The sequence below is a fragment of the Pyxicephalus adspersus genome, chromosome 2 (genome assembly GCF_032062135.1).
Source record: "Pyxicephalus adspersus chromosome 2, UCB_Pads_2.0, whole genome shotgun sequence".
Taxonomy (NCBI): Eukaryota; Metazoa; Chordata; class Amphibia; order Anura; family Pyxicephalidae; genus Pyxicephalus; species Pyxicephalus adspersus.
In genome coordinates this window covers 82,150,578-82,174,566 of record NC_092859.1, presented here as the reverse complement: position 1 = coordinate 82,174,566, position 23,989 = coordinate 82,150,578, and the positions used below count along the sequence as shown (strand labels likewise).

Here is a 23,989-nt window from a genome sequence, read left to right as displayed (position 1 = left end):
GGCTTCTTCTTCTCGGAGAAGGCACCCGACGCTGGAGAGGGAGATCGAGGCTGGAGAAGGACGCTGGATGATCACAGCGGGACCAGGTAAGTGATCGATAAACCCGAACTTTTCTCACTGTGTTTTCATACAGTGAGAAAAGTTCGGGTTTATCGATAATTGCAATTTTTTTTAACCCGAACCAAGGTCGGGTTTAGCGGTAGGGTGGTTAATTATTTTGATATTATAGTATTGATCCTATCAAAAAGTCTAGTTCCCTCTACCCTGAGCATCAATGAGCCTGTTGCCAGAGACCTTGGCATACTGGGAAATTTAGAAATTCTCTGACTCTGGTGATGTGGTCCTCATGCCATCACAGTTTAGCTTTGCCCAAATCACTTCAATCATTACAATATAACATATATATATATATAATATATTTTGCCTGTATACAGTGCATCAACTTCAGAAACGGACTTCACTTTCTTTATAATCCTTTACACTTCTTGACAAATCATTGTAACAAGATCATTAATGGTATTTTCTTCTACTGTCAATAGTTTAAATGTTTTGGCTGATCAATATACATCCTGTGCCTGTGTTATTTTTTAAGGAAACTATTTCTAATGGATTGCTTTTTGTACGTGTAATGACTTTTCTGTCTTTCTCCACAACAGAAATTGTTAGAATCATTAAAATCGAGCCCAGATCAAATTAAAAAACTGCTGGCTGAAAATGCCAGAAAGATGACTGTATTGCGAGTAAATGAAAAGTCACTAACCAGGCGATACACAACATTACTGGAAATGGAACAGTACCTGCGGAAAGAAAATGGCAAGCTAAGGGATGAAATATCTGACATGGAGGCTGCAGTTGGGGAAAGAATTGGGTACCTGCAGAGGTATAAGGTATGGTGAAATCCCTGTGGTATGCTGTTTTTTTTTTCAAAAGAAATGACATTCACCTGTTAAATACCATCATTTCCTCTAGCAAAATAAAAGGTACTCCTAACACCACAATTTTTAACAGAAATATTAATATGCAAAGTCTTGAACACAATGGCTAATCAAAAGAAGTGATCTTGATATTGGTATACTGAATTACTAGCTGGTAATATAGTTACCAAATTGAGTTTTTAATAAAGATTATGGTTTTAATAAAAACATACAGAATGTGTACAGGCTTTATGGCATAACATCAACCAATTTTAACTCTCTTCTGCACAATGTTAGTGGATTGCTCTTTTTTTGGGTGCTGAAGTCTTTGAATAAACCAAATGGTTACTGTAGTGGTCCCAGCCAGGTTTCACGGAGGGTCAGTTTGTATGATGAGTCTGGATATTCATTTGGTTTTTTTTTTTTGGTATGATGAAAGGGTCTGCCAACAGTTTAATTTTTGACAGATCCTTTTATTGTTTCAACCAAAAAGTTGTATCCAGACTGATCTCTAGGCTTTTTGCATTTATCCTTTCACATTTATTAAAACAAATCAACTTCCCAAGTAATTATAGATTACCGTCTATAATTAAAATTAAAATTAAAGAATGTAGACAGCTCCTGGTGGTAAAGTGGAGGTGATCACCAAAATGTTAAATCCCTGTACATGGTAAATTGTTTTTTTTTACCATGTGCATTCTTTTTCACCCCTCCTGATAACTTTCATTTAAATTTTACTTTTGTAGGTTGACAATGATTAGTCTTAACATGTTAATAAATCCTATTATACTTTTCTCATTTGTAGAAAACCAGATCTGACCCTGCAGGTAGAAATTCTATTTTCTCTACTGGGGTGGCTGCCAGGAGTAGGATTACCTGTAGAAGAAATTGCTTTATTTTAACTATATTAATTGATTTGGAGTTGTTGCAAAAATGTATTTATTTGTTATGACATGTTTTTATAATTGTATTATGGCAATGATTGAAATAACCACAGCAAATAACATGTGCAATAGTTTTAAGAGTGAAAAAATGGTGCAAAGTAAGAATGCTTTTAGAAATAGAAGTGTTAATAGTTTTGAACTTTTTGTCACTTAACAATGCAAAGTAAATGAACAGAAGAGAAATCTAAATTAAATCAATATTTGGTGTGACCACTATTTTCCTTCATAACCGCATCAATTGCTCTAGGTGCATTTGCGTACAGTTTTTGAAAGGTATTCAACAGGCACCTTGTTCTGTATATCCTACTCTGTTTGCAGAAATGCAACCTCAAACCTGCATGGAGTCTCCACCACAATTCTTTGCTTTCAGACACTCATAATTGTACCGCTCTCCAGACTTTTGGCGAACAAACTGTTTTCTGCTGCAGCCCAATGGTTAAACTTTTGACTCATTGAGCCTGATTTATTAAAGCTCCCCAAAGCTGGAGAGAATACAACAGTGAAGCTGGGTGATCCAGCAAACATGGAGTGGATTTCTTCAAAGTCATTTGCTGGCAAATGTTTTGAACTTGGAACCAGATCCATTTCAGGTTTGCTGGAACCCTCAGCTTCACTGATGAAAGTGTATTCTCTCCAGCCTTGGAGAGCTTTAATAAATCAGGCCCATTAGATCAGAGCACCTGCTACCATTTTTCTACATCCCAGTTGTCATGTTTTCATATATTAGGTCACTTGGCCTTGTTTATGTGTCATAATTGGCTTTTTGGTCACAACTCCCCCATGAAGACACCTTCTAGCCAGACTTCTCCAGACAGTAGATGAGTGTACCTGCGTTAAGTAGGTTTCTGCTATTTTTAAGCTGATGGCTCTGCTGGACAACTTCAGATTTCGAAGGGAAGTAAGCATGATGGGTCTTTTAGCTGCCACACTGTTTACTTGGCTGACCACTGCATCTAGGGTCCTGAATATTGTACTATTGTAAACCTCATACACAACTGTTTTTGTTTCAGTTTGTTACAACCTACATATGAAATTGATGATCATCATCACCTGTGTGATATAATTGGTTCATCCTACAAAATCCCTCTTGGTTTGAAGGCAAAGGGTACTCACATGAAATATTGATTTAATTTAGAGTTTTCTTCACTTTTTATTTTGTAAATTCATAAACAAATAGAATTTCAATTTGTGAAAGCATTCTTACTTAAATTTCCCATTTCATATTCTAAGATTTGTGTATCATGAACTAAGAAAGCCTTTTTAAAGAGGCTACCTCTGAAGGATGGATTTGGAATGCATAGTTGCAAATTAACAAATCACAAAATGCACAGTGCCACATTTGGCAAAAACCAGCACAAACAGCTCATACCAGCTGTGAAGCAGGTGGTGGAAGTGTAATGAGTTGGGATTGTTCTGCAGCTACTAGACATTTTCAAATTGTATTTTTTTTTTCCTCAACAGGAAATTTCTGCTTTCAAAATGGCGGCTTTGCAAAAAGCCCTGGATGACAATGTACCTTCTTCAGAATTGGAAAAAGCCAATAAACAGTACAATGAGCTAACAGCTAAATATAGGGATATGCTGCAGAAGGATAACTTGCTTGTACAGAGGACTGCAAACTTGAAGCATTTGGAGGTAAGTTGTACATTTACAATGAAGCATAACCAAGTCCTTTTGTCTCCTGGTAGTAATCACCACTTCACTAGTGGCCACATATAAAGAAAAGACACTTTGCTAGTTGTCATTTATAAATAAAAAAAATAGACACTTCACTTAGGGACATATAAAAAAGCACTAAATAGTTGTTATCCTTCTAGTAGTAATAGTATTAATCTCTAAAAATGATTTTTAATAAAGGTGATTGATCTATAAATTAAAGCATCATTAGACCAGAATAGTTCCTAAAGAAAAGCCATGGGAACATGACATAATAAAGCTCATGCACACAGCTTCAAGGTTTGCAAAACTACCTATGGGACTCTTTTAGACCCCTGGGTAGCTACAGTGTTCTGCTGTTGACTCAACCCCAATCCCAACCTCACCTGTTCAAGTGAATGGGAAAGGTTGGTAACCATTTTTTGCTGTGGCGGTGGTAAACCACTCCAGTGTAAATTCAATGACCGCTTGTTTTACACTGGGTCTGTAGTGTGCAAATCTGGTTACCCGTGGTGCAGTTTGTGGTTTCACACCAGTCATTACTCATTGAAAAATGTACTGTACAAAATTTGGCGTTCTTGTAAAAAAAAAAAATTGTTAAACTTCATTGTTTCTTCTAACAGCATGAAAATACATCCCTGAAATCGCAGATCACGTCTTACATGAAAGAGTTGGAAATCACTAAAGAAAAACTGAATACACTTGAGCAGGCTTGGGAACACATAGGTACACTAGGTATGTACAGCAGATTTCCATCTATGTTTATCGTTCTTTACGAGCACAGAATTGTGCTGTTGGACATTATTTTGATTACAGTAAGCTGCTGAATTAATTTCTAACTTGATGCTATACATTATTCTGTTAGCACGGTTAAAAAAGTTCATTTGTAAAGGGTTCATAAAATACATTTGTGAATGTTGAGGTCATGACAGAACTTCAATACTGATCGACCAGCACAGCCATATGTCTGTAAATGTTGATCAAATGTATTAAAATAGAATATGTATAAACAATAATGTGGATCCTTTTGCAATTTGCAATTCTCATTTCTGAGAAGGGGCACAGCCATGAAAAGATGTTTGCAGTGTTTAATAATTCTGACTCATCAATTACACAAAGTTTTTATCTGTACCCTCCAGCTTTTTTCCTTTTCTTAGTATTAGTTATACAATTATATATTATTATCCCTTAGGAATTCTTCCTTACCAATGTTATGAGTGTGGTTCTTATTTTGTCACAAAATCTTTTTAGGGTAAAGTTAAAGTCAGACTTTCTTGCTGCATTAGTGAGTAACATAGCTGAAATAGTTGCATTTCATGGTAAAATGCTAGGTTAGGTTCCTTACAGTGCTCATCATGTGGCCCTACCCCAGAGATATTTGGTCAAATTAGCAGATTCTAACCATTACTTAAACAACTGGCCAGGCTTTTTGCCTTGTGGCAAATGCAGTTAGAGAGCCAGAAGGGTTTCAACGAGAGCAGGTAAGAATTGTGTTCTCTTGATTTCATCATCCCAACAAGATTTTTCATACAGTGCATGTTTGATTGCTAAAGTGACTTTTATCATTCAAACTTTATACAGTAAATGTGAATGGAACAACAGTAGAATGTGTGCATGAGACAAAATCAAATGTGTCAGACTGAAAATTTTTTCTTTCACACTTAAAGCTTTATTTGAAAAAGAAAAAGGTATAAATTGTTTACGTCTGTAGCACATATTAATATATATATAGATCATAACAATATCCGTACAAATGTTGTTTCACATAGCAGTTACAAAAAAAAATATTTTAACATGTAATTGTAGTGCTACAAATAAATAAAAAAAAAAGGTACAAAAAATAAACAATGCAATACAATTGTATTACAGTTATCGTAGAAACCATATATTTCTATATATTGTATGTTTAGTGTACAAAATGTTCTGTTAACTAATCCAAACCATTTATAAACACATAGAAAAAGTGGCGTATCACACATTGTAAATATTTTTATACTTTTTTATTTTTTATTTTTATATTCTAGCACACTGTTTGTTCCATCACAGCAGTATACAAATCTGAGTATTTAAACATAATCCAGGTATCCCAAGTTTCAGATGGTTCCCAAATGTGACAACTCACTTTAGGCCATGCGGTTTCTGTTTAGGATTTGCGCTGCGGTAGCTGTGTGCCCTGGAGCCGCCAGCCATGCGATTTCACACTGTTTTTCTTAAAAACACTTTTTTAGACTAAGGATTTACCTCCCCTAATTTTTTCCTATAGGAGGTAATTCTACAATTGACAAAGCTACCAAAGCGATTACTAATAATGAAATCGTGTCAATTTCCAAAAAAATCACAATGCTGGAAATGAAAGAGCTTAATGAAAGACAAAGAGCAGAGCATTCTCAAAAGATGTATGAGCACCTAAGGACTTCCTTGAAACAGGTGGAGGAACGTAACTTTGAACTAGAGTCCAAGTTTGCTGAGGTAAGAATTTTTCTGTCCATATTTCCTTTTCATTACACTATTATTATTGTCATTTAGAATGCAGAAACCACATATATTGTCTGGACCCCTTTTTAAAAATGATCTGATGTGCTTGATGGGCATGATGTCATGATGATATTCCAGTATGATTCCTGTGAAGTACACAGCTGACAAAGCCTGATGAGAAGACACCTTAGTATTTTGCAGGAGTATTTCCTAGCAAGATTTTGACTCCTCTGTATTTTCCAAACTCTAGGTGGAGTTTAGCAGTTGCTATTTATTTACCTATTTGTTAACATTTTCACAGATTACAAAAATCAATCTTGAGGCACAAAAGGTGGAGCAAGCATTGAGGGATGAACTTGCGAACAGTGTGAGTAAAGCTGTGTATGATGCAGATCGGAGGAGAATACTAGAGCTGGAGAAGAATGAAGCCGAACTGAAGGTGGAGGTCTCCAAGTAAGTTTGTGTCCATTTTCAATATTTGATAAAGAGACATCAAATAAACTTTAGTACTTTGCCGAGTATTTTTACTTTCACAAATCTATATTCCTGTCAAGTGGCATTAACCACATACTGTAACTATTATCTTCAGTAAAACATAATACTTTTGGTAAACCACAAACATGATTGTGTTCCCATAAGTCTGTTTTCTGCCATGAATTTGTGCAGATATTCAATGATACTTCTCATTTGTGTTTAATTATGTTTAGCATGTTATAATTTGGCAAAGCAATCGAGGTTTAAATATATACAGTGTTCTCCCCAGAAATTTTTTTCAGCCGGGTGGTAGGAAGCTGTAGCCGGGTGGTAAAAAAGGGGGTGTGGCAAAACACGGCAAATTTAGTGCTTCCAGTTGTTTATGCCATGGGTAGAGGATGAGAGCTGCCGAGAGCTGGGCGGGGTATTCAAATCAGCCGGGCGGAGCAACCGGCTAAAAACCTCTGGGGAGAACTATGATATATATCTTGATATTCATGATTGAATATTGATAAGGGTAACTATAGGGTATTTGAATTACTTAAAATGTATTATAAGCATTGTACTGCATTGGTCATTAGGCCGCATACACACGTGCAATATTAGTTGTTGGAAAGGATCTTTCACCATCCTTTCCAACAACTATTATTGCACAATGCATGAACAAGTGCTTTACATACAGCACTGTTCTGCTCTATGCAGAGGGGAGGAGGGAGCAACGGAGCGGCCCTTGCATTACGATCGTTAGTTCTCCATAGTCCGTGGATCCGCCAGGACAGTCGTTCAGACGATGGACCACTGGCGCTGTACACACGCCAGATTTTCGGCCCTGAGCTGATTATTGGGCGAGAACTGTTGGACATGTGCACATAGCTTTACTGTTTGCTAATTAAACTTTCCCACGTTGTTTACATTTTAAGAGGATTTCTCTGCTAATGCAATATATAAATCACTGATCTTTTAATACCAATACTCTAAATCTAAAAATCTTAGAAACTAGAGTTACCCTCATATATTGCATTCAATCCTTGTTAGACACTCAGGAGCTCCTGAGCACTGGGTTCCTTTCAATATAGCATATCCAGTTGGTAAGTCCATGCCCTACCACACATCCATGCCCCTTAGACAAATAAAAGTACAACCTAGGCAGCTTTATCTTTCAAGCTGAAAAGTCAACATTTACCCTGAGTTTTGAAACTCTAAGTTGCTTTGCTGAATAAAAACAGATATGCTATTTATGTATAAAACTTTAAATATACTTTGTTCAAGTTCTTGGACAGCAAATCACTGTTTGGGAACAATGAAAATACAAATTTAACAAAATTTACAAATGTAGAATTTAGGTCATTTCTTTTTTTCCCACCACCTGTGTGTGTGCTTCTTTTATTAGGTTACGCAGCCTTACTGATATTGCCAAAGCACAAGTTTCCACGCTGGTTAACCGCCAGCAGTCAAGAGAAAAGGAAGTGGAATCTCTTCGGAAACAAGTCCTGGATTTTCAGGTTAGTACTTCTGCCTGGACAAGACTGTGCTGATAAATGTGCTAAGTGACTGAAGTTTTTGTTGTGTTTGCTGCAACAGCTGTCTTAAATTAACACATGCCAAACATTGTTCATGGTCGGTAAATTCTTTAAATTATATTTTCTATGGAAGTGATAAATACCTGACTCGGTTCCAATTTTTCTGCTTTTAGATTTTGGATTCAGCTTCATAAAATACTGTACAGATGTTACCTTCATAGCAAAAAAATTAGCAAAAAATTGTTCTTTTTTTTTACAGTAAAATGTGAGATTGGCTCAGACTGCTTGCTGGTAATGCATTTTATTTAGCTGATACAAACTGTAATCTGTTTATAATGTATGTGCTTTGAATTAAGTGGCACTTGGAGTGACTTTCTATAATGACATACATTTTTTAAATCTTCCTGTCTTCAGTACATAAAACTGAACTCTATGTTTACTGTTAACCTACATGTGCTTTTGTGTATTTATCTTAGCTTCTAAAGGATTTGTAATTCTGCTGATCTACTTTCATGATCTGGTTACGAAAGTCATCTTTGGCCTAACATTTTACTGCTGAATTAAAGCGGGACTATAGTCAAACTTTCCCTTATGTTCATATAGATTTGCCACATTATTTTTCTTGGAACCGAATCTTTTTTTAAAAAATAGGCAAACAAACCAGCCTCTCTGAAGATAATACAATCCCACCATGCATTGTAGTTGCTTTGTACACGATTGTACTGTATAATAGGGGGAAATGTGTTTTTTACACAGATGACATTACATGGGACAAAATAATGTAAGATCACAATATGGGCAATAGGGAGTTATGAGACAAAAGTTTTCTGTGATGTTGTAATAAATGTATTTTGAATGATCAGTGTTATGGTAGTACTCTCTTGAAATATAAAATAATGTGGAAATATAAGGTCTTTTCGGACAATTTTATTGACAAATAAACAGATGCTTTTAGGAAATTATTATTATTATTATTAATATTATTACAGGTTTGGGAACTGAATTAGCATACATATGAGCATATCATCCGTATCAAATATTTTCCAGCATGCAAGAAAAATTAGTTTTACAGTACTGCCCTTCTCCCTGAGTACTTAAAAAGAAATAACCAAGGTTATCTTTTCCTAAAAGGCTAAAATTGTAAGCAGTTATGTGTGTTGTTTTCAACATCAAATTGGGAAACGTTGGACTGGCTTTATACTAGTACCAGGTATTGGGTTCTTACTGGTCCACCAAGAGTCCCACATAGCTGATAATTATTATCTGTTAATCTATAAAGTCATATTTACTTTTTGTGCTATAATCTCTACAATTTTCGTAGGATCAGAGTGATGAGAAAGCATTGATTGCAAAATTACACCAACAAATTGTAGCTCTTCAAGTCAGCGAAGCAACCGCTGTAGCCAAATTGGAAGCAACAACTACCAAAGTACGTAAACTAGAAGCCTACAGTTTACGTTTAGAGCAGAAGATTGATGATAAAGAGCAGGCATTGTATTATGCCCGTCTAGAAGGCAGGAACCGGGCCAAGCACCTTCGCCACACCATTCAGACATTGAGGAGGCAGTTCAGTGGGGCACTTCCATTAGCGCAACAAGAGAAATTTTCCAAAACCATGATGGAGCTTCAAAATGACAAGATGAAGATTGTTAATGAAATGCAGCTTGTGCAGCAAGAACGAAGGGATACAGAGACCCGTGCCTTGGAGCTAGAACTAAAGTTGAAGAGCTTAGAAGAACTTATTGCCACCCTTAAAGATGCAAGAGGAGCTCAGAAGGTGAGTTATTTTGATGCTAATCAGCGCATTTATGATTTTCAGAAATATAAGTGATGTCAGTGATTCTTGCTTTAGATTTGTTAGTAATGACGACATAGAACATCACACATGCTTGGATATGTGATGTTAATTTAGCATCGGGTATCTGATTTACATTTATATATTCTTTCACAAGGTAGGGACTTCATTTGTGAACTGGGAAAACCACATAAGACTTAGTAAAAATCTAACCCAACTTAAAAAAAGTAGTTATTAAGTCCCCAGGCATTACTTTGTTCCTGAAAGAAAAAGGTGCCTACATTCCTATTCTGCAGTAACCTGTTTAAAATATATTCTGTTACTTTTCTAGAGCAGAGTACATCACAGTAAATGTGTTTTTGGTTAATGTTCTGCAGTTTTTATATGTTCCAGAAGCATTTTTTTATTCTCCACAGTTTGGACTCTAGATTGGCACCAGATGTGTTTCCTGCAATGTCAGTTTAATGCTGTGTATAATATGTACTCCTAAGATCCTTCATGATAAAATCTTGATGTAAACCAGGTGTGGTGTAAAGAAATGTGCATGATAAAAACATTCTTGTTTAAAGTAAACACTATTTGAAAGCAGTATAGATATATATAATACATTAACACTATGTTACACATCAATGAACAGATGGGTGTGTGATTTTGTCCACATCTGCTACACAAACCCCCCTATCAGGTAATAGGCCTGATAGTTCAGATTTTATTACATATACAGACCAGAGCAATACAGACTTGGCATACCAATTTCATTAGATTACTAATTAATGGTTATTAAGGAGCATACCATGGCAACTGATAGCAACCACTGATATTTCCGCTAAGCCATAACCGTACGGGGTAAATTGGTGGCAATGAGAGTTCAGTTAGCAAAGAGGTAAAAAATAATTATACCAAGACTCTTAAGGTTTTATTTTGTGTTAGAAATATTATCTTAATATTTTACATTTATCTAAATCTCAGCTATTCCTGTAAAAGCTTAGTTCTACCCCACCACACCCATCATCTATATATACATATATATATATATATATATATATATATATATATATATATATATAATGTGTTAGGTTGGTCACCCTAAACATTGAGAGTCTTGGAAAACAGTCATGTGGTGAAAAAAAATATATTTGTATGACACGTTGATTTTATATTTGGTTTCTTGNTGATCTTGTTATCTTCTCCTGTGGCTTAGGTGCTGCTTTCCGTGTCTTCCTGTGGCTGGAGGTTGAAGAATGCTGTCAATAATCACAGCAAGCTTGACTATAATGCAATGCAAGCAAAGTTATTCCAGTCACAGCTCCCTTCTCCATTTGTTTACACTTAGAAAAAAATGTGAATAATCGATAGTATACTTAAATATAAACTGGGACAGAAACGACTATCAGGAAGTGGGAATATCTACTAAATAGGACTACCAGTTAAAGATTTGCATGTAATGTTTTTTTGAAAGAGATGATGCACATACCTTTTAGATAAACACATCCTGAGTTCAAGTACACTCAAAGATTACATCAGTGCACGTTCAACAACACAGTTGGGTACTGCCTATGATGTTTTTTGCAGGGTCTACCACCTTATTTTCTGTCCAATCAGCATTGAGTAGGAGGAGGTATTAGACCCATAAAAGCTTGTGCTGAAAAATTAGCTGTTAAACTAAAAACAAAAAGACCACAATGTGGTGCTTGTCAGTAAAGGAACAGAATTTGTCAAGTGATATACTAAATATTTTACTCTACTTTAGTAAAACCACACAAATGTATATCTACAGGTTATAGAATGGCACAATAAAATCGAAGAAGTACGACTTCAGGACCTGAAACTAACTCGTGAGTTAAATCAGAAGAAAGAAGAACTGAAATATTTAAATAACGTAATCTCTGAACAGGAGCGGACAATTAGCAATCTGGAAAAAGAGCTGGTTCAGCAAGGCAAGGTAATGATAGGAATGGCTAGGAATCCATTCCAAATATATACAATAAAAGTTGCAACCAACATTTTTAGTTGAAGTTCTATTAAATTATCATTCTTTGAAGTATTCTATTAGATATATATATCTCATAAAATATATGCTATATGTAATAAAAGGTATTTTGTGAGATTGTGAGATGTTGCAAACAAAGCTCTTAGATTGTAAGCATTTCTGGGCAGGATTCTCTCCTCCTTCTGTGTCACTGTCTGTACCCGTGTGTCAACTCTATTTATTGTACAGCACTGTATAATATGTTGGCGCTATATAAATATTGATAAATAATAATAATACCAAGCCATATGCAAAATGATTTGAAATCATGAAAGTGCACAGCTTGGTTTCTTCTAGTTTATTAGTCCCATCATTTAATTAACAATACCAGCAATATGTGCTTGTTCCAGAACAGATATTGGGCATATTCTAAACAAAAATAATGAAGTGTTTACAAAGTGTGTCAATAAAATATATTGTGTCAATTAAGAGACAACAGATGCAATTTTGTATGATGTATTTGTATTTATGTGGATTCAATATAGCTTCACCTACTTTTTTACATGACGTGTGTATATATATCTAACCAGTTTTTTTATTGTAATATTATTATTAAGTTTCATGAGGAACGTCAGATGGCCTGGGATCAAAGAGAGGTGGAACTCGAACGTCAATTGGATATGTATGAGCAACAACATCATGAAGTACTTAACACTGCTCGCAAGGTATGTTTTTTTGCTTGGTTCATTTATCAAGTTTATCCATACTTAATAGTCTGTTAATGCTTATTTCTTTTTTTTTTTTGTGTTCTAGTTTGAGGAAGCTACAGGAGATTTACCAGATTCCAGTCTACCTCTACCTCAGCAGCTTGACATGGCTCTGCGTAAAATAAAAGAGCATGTGTGTACCATCCTGGAAACTAAAACAGTATGTCAGACATTACAAGAGGTAGGTGTTTGATTCAATGCAATAACAGAAAAGTCAAATATTTTAATATAAATGTTTTTCAACTTTTATTCTAAAAAAAAATAAAATGCAAGAAGAGCTTGGATATAACCCAGCATAGTTCAGTATATAGGCCTCTTGCAGTACCTGCACAGCATGGCTGTAGAAAGAGGAACCAGCAGCACAAGGAGGGTATGGTTTATGTACTCATAAGAAATATGCTGATAGGAAGAGAAAGCAAAGTGACAGAGAAATGAGCACATCATTGTGCTGCAGTTTTCTTTCATTAGCACAGCCTAGACAATCTGAGCACAGAGGAAGTGGGTTGACTGACACTGTCATCATCAAGCTGAGGACACTTAGCAGTAGTAATCTGGAAAACCAAAAGATTTTTTTTTTTTTGGGGGGGGTGGCAACATTTTTTTGGAACGTGTGTATATTTTGGTTCTACGTTTCATGGTCCTGTGCATTTCATGTGGAAAGTACTTTAAATGTACAGGATCATTAGGTGGAGCAAACTGCTACATGCACAGTAAAAATACTTATGTTTCCTATAGCCTTGCTACTTCCTTGGTATGCTCCCTGTGTTTTGGACAGGGGGGAGTGATGTCAATTCACTGTCTGGTAAGCCAGTTATGAGTTATGCTAAGCTGTAGAAGGATGAATTGCTTAATTGTCACCATTTTGGCTGTGCCTTTTGGAAAATGCTTGTAAATCACAGGATTAGCTGTACAACATTACATTTGTTTGAAGTTCTGCTTTCAGGTAAACCAACATAAATACTTTGGTGTATTTCAATCTAACTCTGAATAATACAATTTTTACATCAATTTTATATAAAGTGTAACTAAACCTGCTATACTCACCTGTTTCCGTTCCATCACTGTTTCCTGCAATCTTCTCCCTTCTATATTTTTCCATCCCTGTCTTCGGCCATCCTAATTGACCACACTTGGATGATTTGCTTTTCTGCAGGAGTTCATTCAGTCCCAACACATGCAGGGGAAGCCAGGATTACTTGGTATCCTGGAAACTAAAACTGACACCTTTTGTGACAGTTCCCTGGCATGATACAGCAGGTTAAATGGAATATTACAGCACGGACCTGACCCTTTCTGTGATAATGAGATGTCTGAACAAAATTTTCTAAAAGTGGAACTGCTTCTTACATTGCTGGGAAGATTGTCATCCTTACAGATAGTCAGAAAGATTATTGGTGAAACTTGAGAGGCACAAATTGCTCAAGGAACCCCTAGCAACCTCTGTAGAAGCCCTGGTTGAGAACACTGTATAACTATATAATAGTTTTGCATAAAGGTTTACTTATTTGTCATACTGCTATAAATCAGGTACAGAATTCGTCATGCTAGACTGACAAATTTTTTATTCTAAATTATTCATTTTGGACGAATGTACTTGTTAAACGAGCCATGTTACTTACAAAACTGCATGGACCTCTTAAATCTTCATCCTTTATATTTTTACTGTCATCTTTTTCTTTATTACATCCTTCTGTTTATTACCTCTGTGGAGTATTTTAGAGTTTCAATTTTTGCCTTGAGTTAAACAGAAAATGTCAGTTGGGTATAGCAGAGACAGGTATTGGAGCAACATTTTGACTAAATTCTCCAACTGTTTCACTCTTTGCAGACATCCTTGCTGTTGATCTTTGAATTGGGGTCAAATTCAAAGATCTGCATTATTGCTTGGCAACATTTTTAGGGTGCTCATGAACATCTGAATATAACAAGTGATGCTCCTACTTTTGCTAAATGCTGCAAATCTGATCATTTCTGCATAGAAGGCTATATTTTACATAGACCTTCAAATAGGAATCATGCTGGGTCCTAGAGCAGGGGTTTCTTGTTTTAGGATGTACAGATATCTGAGGTGCCAACCAATTTTAGAGTAAAAAATCTGAAACCAGACCATTCACCTCATTGACTAGGTTCACTTAAGGGTGCTCCTCCAAACCCTTTTTAAAATGCTCGGCCTGGTTTAATAAAGCTCTCCAAGACTGGGGAGGATACACTTTCATCAGTGAAGCTGGCTGATACAACAAATCTCACCATCATGGTAAGAAAATCTGCACATTTGCAGTTTTTAAGTTTCCTCAAAGGGAACCCTTATGCAGAAGACCAACTTTAGTCATCAGAAAGATCTTCCAAGCAAAGCTTTTGTCACCAGGCTACTCTAACTCATCCGCTTATGTTGTATGCCAGTTAGCCTAACCCTATTGTCTGCTTAGGAAAACAAACATTATTGGCAATTCACATTCTGTCCAGTTGATGTCACAGCCACTATGTCAACAAAATGAACCTGATGTTTTAGGCTGTGAGAGTTACAGGGAATTACTAAGCACAGATACAGCATTCAAAGAACAGTATGTTTAAAAGAATAACCTTATCCTTTAGGGAGGGGAAGGTTACCTGTGAATAGGCAGCAGATCTGTTTAGAGGGTTCCCTATAAGTTTATTCTGTAGGCTTTTGTCTTTTTCACAAGTCAAGTACATGATTTCTTTATACTGTCTATTGGTTGGTTTAAGTGATGACCGGACTCAAGGCATTTTATGGTTCTTGCCGGTTCCTGATTGGTACTAATAATTTTTTCATATGTGTGAATAAAGCTATTTGCTTTTGTTATGTGCCTGTTTATTTACCCTAAAAACACCAGAAATAATCTACTTAGGATAAAATAGGGTCACCAATATAGGTGGTAGCGGACCTTAAAGAGATACAAAAACCTCAGAGCATTTAACTTTTAGCTAATGTAGTCAAAATACTTTGCTTCTGTTTCTGTCAGCCATCACTTCCTATTCCTCTGACTCATGAGAAAGTCTTTACCACATTATCCAACACTATAAAAATATGTTTTGACTGTAGATGAGCTTTAATTTAGATTGGCTACAGTAGGTCACAGCTAATCTTTTTTTATTAAGCCTGTAGTTGTATTTTAAAATCTGAATGAAAAATGTACATCCTTTTTGAAAAATTCCTTAACAAATCTGTTTTTAAACGTGTGCAGTGCCTCTTCTGTCCACTGGAGGGAGACATTTTATTGCACAATTTGCAGGCTAATATAACAAAATCTCAAATTAGTTTGCAGGCTTTTACAGAAGTTTTTTGCATTTGCTTTTTGTTAATGTTAGTCAAACTGTCTTGTGTTATGTGTAATGTGTGTTATGTGTCCTTTGTAATGGATAAAGTGGCTTTTACTACTAAATGCCTAAAAGTTTATAGGATGCTGCTAACAAGTTGTTTTTCATTTTGAATATTTGTTGCTCAATTGTGCAACCTGTATATATTTCTGCTATAAGAGAATATATCTTTGAATTGCTACTGACTATTAAACGTCTGTATTTTTCAGAAACTAAAAGAAAAAGAATCTCTCCTCTGGACAGCTGAACAAAATGTTTTAAGTCGAGACAAAGTTATAAATGAACTTAGACTACGTTTACCTGCAGTTCTAGACAGAGAAAAACTGATATCTGAGTTTAACCAAAAAGAAGAAGATTCAGAGATGCGTCAGGCTTTAAAAGTTGCTCATCAAACAATTGAGAATATGCAAGCTCGACTTAATCAAAAGGAGGAAGTAGTTAAAAAATATCAACATCTCCTTGCAAAAGCACGAGAGGTATGTAAACCTGAAAAAGGGCAAAAGTTTTCAGCTCAAAACAGCAGTGATCACTTAGTCTTGCCACTTATACCGGTATGTCTGACACTAATGTTTATACCATATTTATTACAAAACTTTAACCTGTAGCTGTAGTCCAACATTAAAACTTAACTTGCCCTAGAACCCAACCACTATATGCTGAAATACATACCTTGCAGTGCCTTCAGGTACCTTATGTTTTTTATTCTGTTCCTTTGTAGCCCATTGTATCCTAATCCAAAGCTTTACAGGGGTCCTTGACTTTCTATGTGTGTGAGCAATCACAATTATTATTTTTCTTGTATGGGTACTTTATGCTGTAAGATGAATATTTAGCAGTATTCCTGTTGCCCTCTCCTTAATGCGTGCTTACAGTGTAAGAAAACATGATGTTCTGTTTCTTATTGTGAGCTGCAGTCTTTACTCTGGTCTCTGTCTGCCACCTACAAATGTCAGCATTTGTTTTGATTTTCATGATGTAGCAGTATAGGTTAGCTTACAGGTACCTCTAGTTTTTAGAACCTGATTTAATAGGGTTTTGTGAGTATTGGCTCAGATCACACATTCATTAAAGGTACCAGGTTATTGCTTATTTTGTGGTGCTTGAGTAAACCTGGGATTTAATTGCCATTGAATGGTTCTGTCTCCAGAGCATTGTTTTTGAAACTCATATATAATAAAATAAAGCAGAGTGCCAAACAACTTTGGAAGACATCCAGGAAGTGAAGGATACCAAATTGGCTCACTATACTGTGAAAATCGCAGCCAATATAATTTTGATTTTCTTACATCCGTTTACTTGAACATTAAACAACAATAAATGTATTTATACGCTTGTTGTAAAAAGCATAATATGTCTGTATTACAGCACTATAATAGTGTAGTGGAAATGGAAGGAAGTCTTATTAGTATCGAACACTTCTTGTCTTCGCCATAGGATTGTAAACCTCTTTTGAGCAATACTCCCAGAAGGCATATTACTGAGGGTGGTGGAGTGCAACCAAAGGACGATAGAGTTCCATAGACTTTGGGGATACTTGGTTAAGGCTGACTAAATGAATATAGATGGAGCTTTGCTGCCCATCTTGCAATTTGTTATAGTGTACTGTGTCTGTGTGCTTTTCTGCCTGGATAGTCTAATGTTTTACACCACTGTATTTATAAGTGCCTTTTACAGGCAACAATGAGATAAACTCTACAGCTGTTCATGACTGGAACTAAACTGTAAAATTACAAACGCTAACCAATTATTTAGACCTCCGTAGGAGCATTTTTATCTCAGCTGTTTCTATACAGTGAAAAAAGTCTGAAGTGCTAATTTGATGCTCGTCTGACGTGCTTACAACTACCCGTTGTCTTATAAGAAGTCGATGTGTCGAGATTAGTGTAAAGACCAAAAATCTTTGTTAATTATGAGTAACCATGGAGACTGAGCATGTAAACAACTTCAGCATAATTTTTTTCCCCTGCATTCCCTTAAATCAATAATCACTGATGATCACTTGCTTTTGGCATTAATCCATATGTAGATAAGATTCTGTGCCCAGAGACGTAACCTCTCTCTCTTTTTTTTTTTTTTTTGGGTTTTAAATTTAATTGTAAATATAATTGTAATGTTTTTTAGGTGGGGGGGGGTCACATAAAATAAACAACAAAAGGTAAGGGTAGTAAACAAATACACAATTATAAGATCGGGCGAGGGAGAAAAGGAACATTTTGCCAGTTAACAATTGTGCAAAAATACAGCATGGAGGGGTATTAATACAGACATAAGTATAACATCAAAGTCCTTGTGTCTCACACAGTTCAATAGTAGTAAGTGTCCTTCACATAAAGGAGAAGGGAGGCAACCCATATAAATGCAACATAAGAAACATGGCATATAAACCGGCAAACATTTGTCAGGCAAGGCATCACTACCAGGGGACAGCCCATGTATATTACCATTATATTAAGGTGGAAGATAGGGTCAAGGGGAAAAAGGAACAAGGTGGTAGAGGGGAGGGCAACTCTCAAGACCAGTTAAAATGATATAGTCCCATAGTATTGCATCCCAATCATCCCAAACTTTCTGAAATTTGGTCAGTCGATCTCGTAACATGGCAGTAAGGTATTCCATTAAACAGATTCCTGAGACATAATCTTTTTCACACATAATGGTTTGCTGCTTATGGAGGCTTTTTCATTGTTGACAGAGTGTTCAGTAATTTTGTTTAACTCAATTCAAGTTATAATGATGATAATATTTCTTTATTGTTTATTTAGTGATCACTGAATCTAATATATTTAGGGTATATTGTCCTCAGAAGTATTGGACACTGTCAGCCCGAAAAAGCTGTAGGCAAGCTCGGGATAACTTCTCCTTCAACAAGCATGTCTCTGCTTTGTGTCCAATGTGACTGCAATTGCCCTTTCTCTAAGAATTTGAAAGTGCGTAGCCCAGTCAGGTGATAACCTGGAAGCTACTAATTGGTTTTGATGAGTGTTGACATCATTCCAGGTCAGGGGGTCATACACTCTGCACTCTTAGACACGCTTTTCAGTTTAGAGGAAGCACTTTACGGTGCTTTCCCTGCTCTGCAGAGCCACATGAAAGTCCATTCTGCAGTCTGTTTTTACTGCCTATTTACAATGACCTGCTCCCCCCCAGCTGCCAGACCCTCTTCTGCTACCAGATGTTTGGATTAGGTGAATACGTGAAGCCTAGCATTGTACCCTGAGCCTAGCTTCTTGTCTACCACACGGCTGCAATATATCTGGCCTCGGACATCAGGAATTTTGTAGTTTATATTCTCCAGAAGCAGGGTGCTGTCTGATGGTGCAGAGGTCTGGTTGGAGTTCTTTCTTCTGCTATTTGAGTTCAGACTGTCCTTGGAAGCCTTACAGGACACAAGTGTGCTTTGACACCATTCCCTTCAAAAATGATAAATAATCTGACCACAGCTTAAGCTGCTTCTGAGCCGGCTGCTAAGACTGACCTATACCTATAGTTTCAAGGGGAAAGATTTTTTCTTTCCTGTTAAGATTTACTTCATTAGATCTGTTCATCAGATCCAACATTAAGCAGCTTTACTGGATTTGAAAGGCTGCCATCTTGTCTCCCATTTACACATTCTTCAAACCCTATTCGGTGGATGTTTAGTCCTCTGCAGGTGCCAACATTTTTGAGCTGCAAGTATTTCCTAGAATCCCATTGGGTGTGTTTTATTCCCTGTTGCTATCCCCTCAGGTAAACTAAATTTGGACATCCCAAAGGTATCAGTTTCAGGTGTCTCCTAATGAGAATTGAGAAAGAAAAGGATATTTTTTTACTTACCTAAATTCTTTTCTTGTAGACCACTAAAAGGCACTTAAGAACTTGTTCTTCATACTGCTTGTTAGGAAACTGAAGCATTCTGGTAGTAGAAAGGGTTATCCTGTGCAGTCCTCTTGAAGAGGTGGCAGTATAGCCAGGAGGTTTTAGATTCCTGTGTCACTCAATGGACTTCAAGAAAAGGATATTCTTCCTCTCCATCATTACAGGACCCAGATTTGGACAACATATGGAATAGCTAGCAGCAGAACTATTTCTCTTCACCTTTTTTGTCTACATTAGTGCATTTACACAAATTCCCCTCTGGGAGTTTATTTTCCTCTATCAGATATTATAGGCCTTTAGCCACCACATTCTAGTTTTCCTTTTTTGTTTTTGGGATACTTTGCTCGAATTTGTCATCTTGTGATTTTGTAGTATACATTTGTATGGATTTATACATTTGATGTTTACAACCCAGTCTTGATGGATGTTGTTTTTCTTTATGTTTTTGTGGTTTCTTCCTTCTTTATATTTATATTAGGAAGGAAAAAGATTTAAAGAGAAGTATCTTCAATAAGTTTAAAAAAAGATATTTTTTTTTTCAATAGGAACAGCAAGAGAATGCAAAAAAGCATGCAGAGGATCTTAAAGTTCTACATCAGAAGTTGGATATGCATTCAGATGCTTCACTTAGCAAATTTAAAGAAACTGCTTTGGTTTGTACTTTCAACTTTATTTATTTATTTTAATAAGCTTAAATAATGGTAAACATTTCCATCTATAGAACTAAATCCTTAGCGTCTCTTACCATTTATTTACCTGATACCACAGATCAGGTTGTAAAATTAGGTAGATAAAACCTCAGATGCAGAATTCCAGATGACATATAACACACCAATTACTATGGAATTAGGTGGGTAATCAAGTGCACTTCATTAATTGATAATCAGCAAGTGTGATCACCTCTTAAAAAAAAAAAAAAAAAAAAACAATATTTGGCAGTCTGTCCGTCTGGAGCATTCAAGTGTGTGTTCATACAATGCCAAGGAGGAAAGACATCAGCAATGATTCTATCAATCTTGAAAAGGGTTATAAAGTAATTTTCAAACAATCTGAAGTCCATCTGTAATGCGCCTGGGCACACAAACCACAACCAACTCCAGATATCCTTCTATCACGTTTTATTAATGTCATAAAACATGACAAGGGTTAAGTCCAAATAAGCAAAGTACAGGAGGGTAAGGCAAAGGCAGGTCAGGAACAATCCGAGGTCAGGGCAGGCAGCAGACAAGAATGGTCATCAACAATCTGAGGTCAGGGCAGGCAGAGTTCAGGCAAGGGTCAGGTTCAGACCAGGTCGCTATGGAAATGACAAATGGGACTAGCATAAACCAATACAAGGACAAACAATCTGAAGTCCATCTGTAATGCGCCTGGGCACACAAACCACAACCAACTCCAGATATCCTTCTATCACGTTTTATTAATGTCATAAAACATGACAAGGGTTAAGTCCAAATAAGCAAAGTACAGGAGGGTAAGGCAAAGGCAGGTCAGGAACAATCCGAGGTCAGGGCAGGCAGCAGACAAGAATGGTCATCAACAATCTGAGGTCAGGGCAGGCAGAGTTCAGGCAAGGGTCAGGTTCAGACCAGGTCGCTATGGAAATGACAAATGGGACTAGCATAAACCAATACAAGGACGCACCCAAGCACACTGTGTTCACAGAGGCTTATAGCGGGCAATGGTATACAGGACAGGCTCTCCTTAAATGGCCAGAGTGACCAATGACCTTGCACCACCGATTGGCCACAGGGAATTCAGACTAACTATGTCCCGCCCCGTGGCGAGGCAGCCGAGTGCCACGCCCTCAGGGGGTACAAGAGGCATGCATGGTAGCGCGCGCACCTCTTCCCACAGCACCCCTAGGACGTGCACTACTTTGCACATCCAAAGGAGTGCTGAGAACAGGAGTTTCTGTAACCACGTCCATAGAGATGCAAGGGATGCCGCCTGGCCGAACAGTAGTTTGGCCAGGACGGATCCCTCCACCTGCAGAGAGAGACGCTGCAAGCAGAGCAGCAGCCTCGGCCATGCTGCCTGCTACAGCGGCATCTCCTTCTGCGGCTGGGATCCCCAGGGATGCCGCGGGCTCGCAGGACGGGTAAGTTCCTTACACCATCATTACAAAGTTAGAAAGATTATTCCCAAGATGAAATAATTCAGGTCGGTTTCCAGTCTTACCAGAAGTGCACATCCCAACAATTTCACCCCAAAGTCAGACTTTGCAATGCTCAGAAAGTTACATCTCAGACTCTACAGGCGTTAGATAGCATGTTTAATTGTAAAATTCATGACCGTACGTTTAGAAAAAGTAGTTTTCAAAGCACAGCTTGTTTGGAAGGGTTTTCAGGATGAAGCCTCTTCAAGAACATGTCAAAGCGACTTGAGTTTGTGAAGTTGCATTTGAACAAACTAGAAGACTTCTGGGGCAATGTCTTTTGGACAGACAGACCAAAGTTGGGATGTTTGGCCACAATGCACAGCACCAGGTATGGCAAAAACCAAATGCAGCACATCGGTACAAGGACCTCATACAAACTGTGAAATACGATGGTGAAGGGGTGATAATTTTGTCTTGTTTTGCGGCCACAAAACCTGTGCACCTTGTAATGAATGAGTTGACCATGAACTCCTCTGTACACCAATGTCAAATGTGAGGCCATCTGTGCAACAGCTAAAGCTTGACCAAAATTGGGTCATGCAGGAAGTCAGTAATCCCAAGAATGGCTATAAAAGAAAATTCTAAAGGCATTTCAATGGCCCAGTCAAAGTCCAGACCCAAACCCAATAGAGATTTTCATAAATGAATGTGCAAAAACCTCAAAGAACTGCAAAACTCAATGTTAAAAGGAGTGGGTCAAAACTTCTCCACAACAATGTGAGAAACTGACAAAGTTGTAAAGAAAGTGAATACTTCACGTTATTGCTGGTGTTAGGTTTAAATAATGATAAAACCTGCTAGGATTTTACATCTGTTTGTCATCCCTACTGTGTAAAAAGGCTAACCTTTTTTTTTTAACTTTAGCACAATTTTTTTTTGTTTTTAATTCTGCCAGAGCATCCACTTTAGGTGCAGGTATCTGGGTGGCCATCATCAATCTGCGCTAAGGGTGCTGCACCCAGACCTTCAGCTGGACAGGATTCTCCAGGCATAGTCTAAAATTTTCCTTCAGGCACTTCCTCAAGATTCACTCCATTAAAAGCCTGGTCAGGCAGAGCACCAGGATCTATGTTATTTGCATAGTTGTTATTTATTTGCAAGTGCCAGGAAAAAGGTTGCCTTCTCATTCCATTTTCCCGATGCTTTCCACGGCAAAAGGGGTTGGCACTGTGGGATTGAGCTCTTATGTGTTCTTTAGGAAGTACGGGGATACCTTCTAAAGAACTGCTGCTCCTCTGTGCAAAGAGCCACATGAACCTCCAACCTCCTTCAGTGAATGCCTGCATTACCTTGGTCAACTCTGGCCATCTGTCCCTTACCTGCTACCTGTTGTTTGGGGTTTGTGGGTACTTAGAGAGAACAGTCCTGCTCTACTGAGTGACCACTAGTTGTAATTTTCAGGGGCTACTTGCAGTGCAGTAACTGACAGTGCTGACACTTGCAGCCTCGATAATGCTGAGTCTATGCAGGCATAGAAGTCATCTGTGGCTTTGTCAGGTGTAGCCAAATTCTCTACATTGTATGCAATGGTCTTTTCCAGGCATAGGTGACTTCTTGAGCCAAATCAACCATTTATTTACCAACTTTGGCTAAAGTCCATGAGTTTAATCTGTTAAGAATGCAAACTGTCTTTATGTTACCCAATTATTTTCATTATGTTTATAGGAACTGATGAAAAGACCCACTCTGGAGGTCCCATCTAGCACACACTTACTGCGTTTAGCAGACATGGAACAAACAGTAGCTGAACAAGACAACTCATTGTCTGCTCTCTCCAGCAAACTGAAGAGTGTCACCTCTGATTTGGAGCACCAGAAACAGATCCATCTGGCCAAAATGAGTGAGATGGAAAATCATAAAGCCAGGTAACGTTAGTTATAAGATGATTCACACCATGGAACTATTTGTGAGAAGGTGGGGGTCACATAAAGAGTGATTGATAGCATGAAAAGCTGTGTATCATACATTTATTTATTACTAGCTGATTACCCGGCGTTGATCGGGTATTTATTTTTTTGCAATCTTATATTAACCATGAAAAGGAATCAAATAAAGCTAAAGTGTTAAATCAAGGAAAGTTTTTTCTACAGGTTTTAAAAGTGTAAGTACAGTATACAATTAAA

The 23,989-nt window shown here is 37.2% G+C and overlaps 1 protein-coding gene across 1 annotated transcript in view; it reads left to right on the top strand.

The window, feature by feature from the left end:
- CEP290 (centrosomal protein 290) overlaps positions 1-23,989 on the top strand; it is a gene marked incomplete in the record, with an annotated part of 79,370 nt that overhangs the window by 16,685 nt on the left and 38,696 nt on the right. Inside the window, 13 exon segments of the mRNA XM_072401222.1 lie at positions 657-887; positions 3,320-3,493; positions 4,138-4,249; positions 5,778-5,983; positions 6,291-6,442; positions 7,854-7,965; positions 9,305-9,760; positions 11,556-11,720; positions 12,365-12,472; positions 12,561-12,695; positions 16,060-16,326; positions 20,251-20,358; positions 23,532-23,731. Coding sequence (XP_072257323.1) covers positions 657-887; positions 3,320-3,493; positions 4,138-4,249; positions 5,778-5,983; positions 6,291-6,442; positions 7,854-7,965; positions 9,305-9,760; positions 11,556-11,720; positions 12,365-12,472; positions 12,561-12,695; positions 16,060-16,326; positions 20,251-20,358; positions 23,532-23,731 — 2,426 coding nt within the window.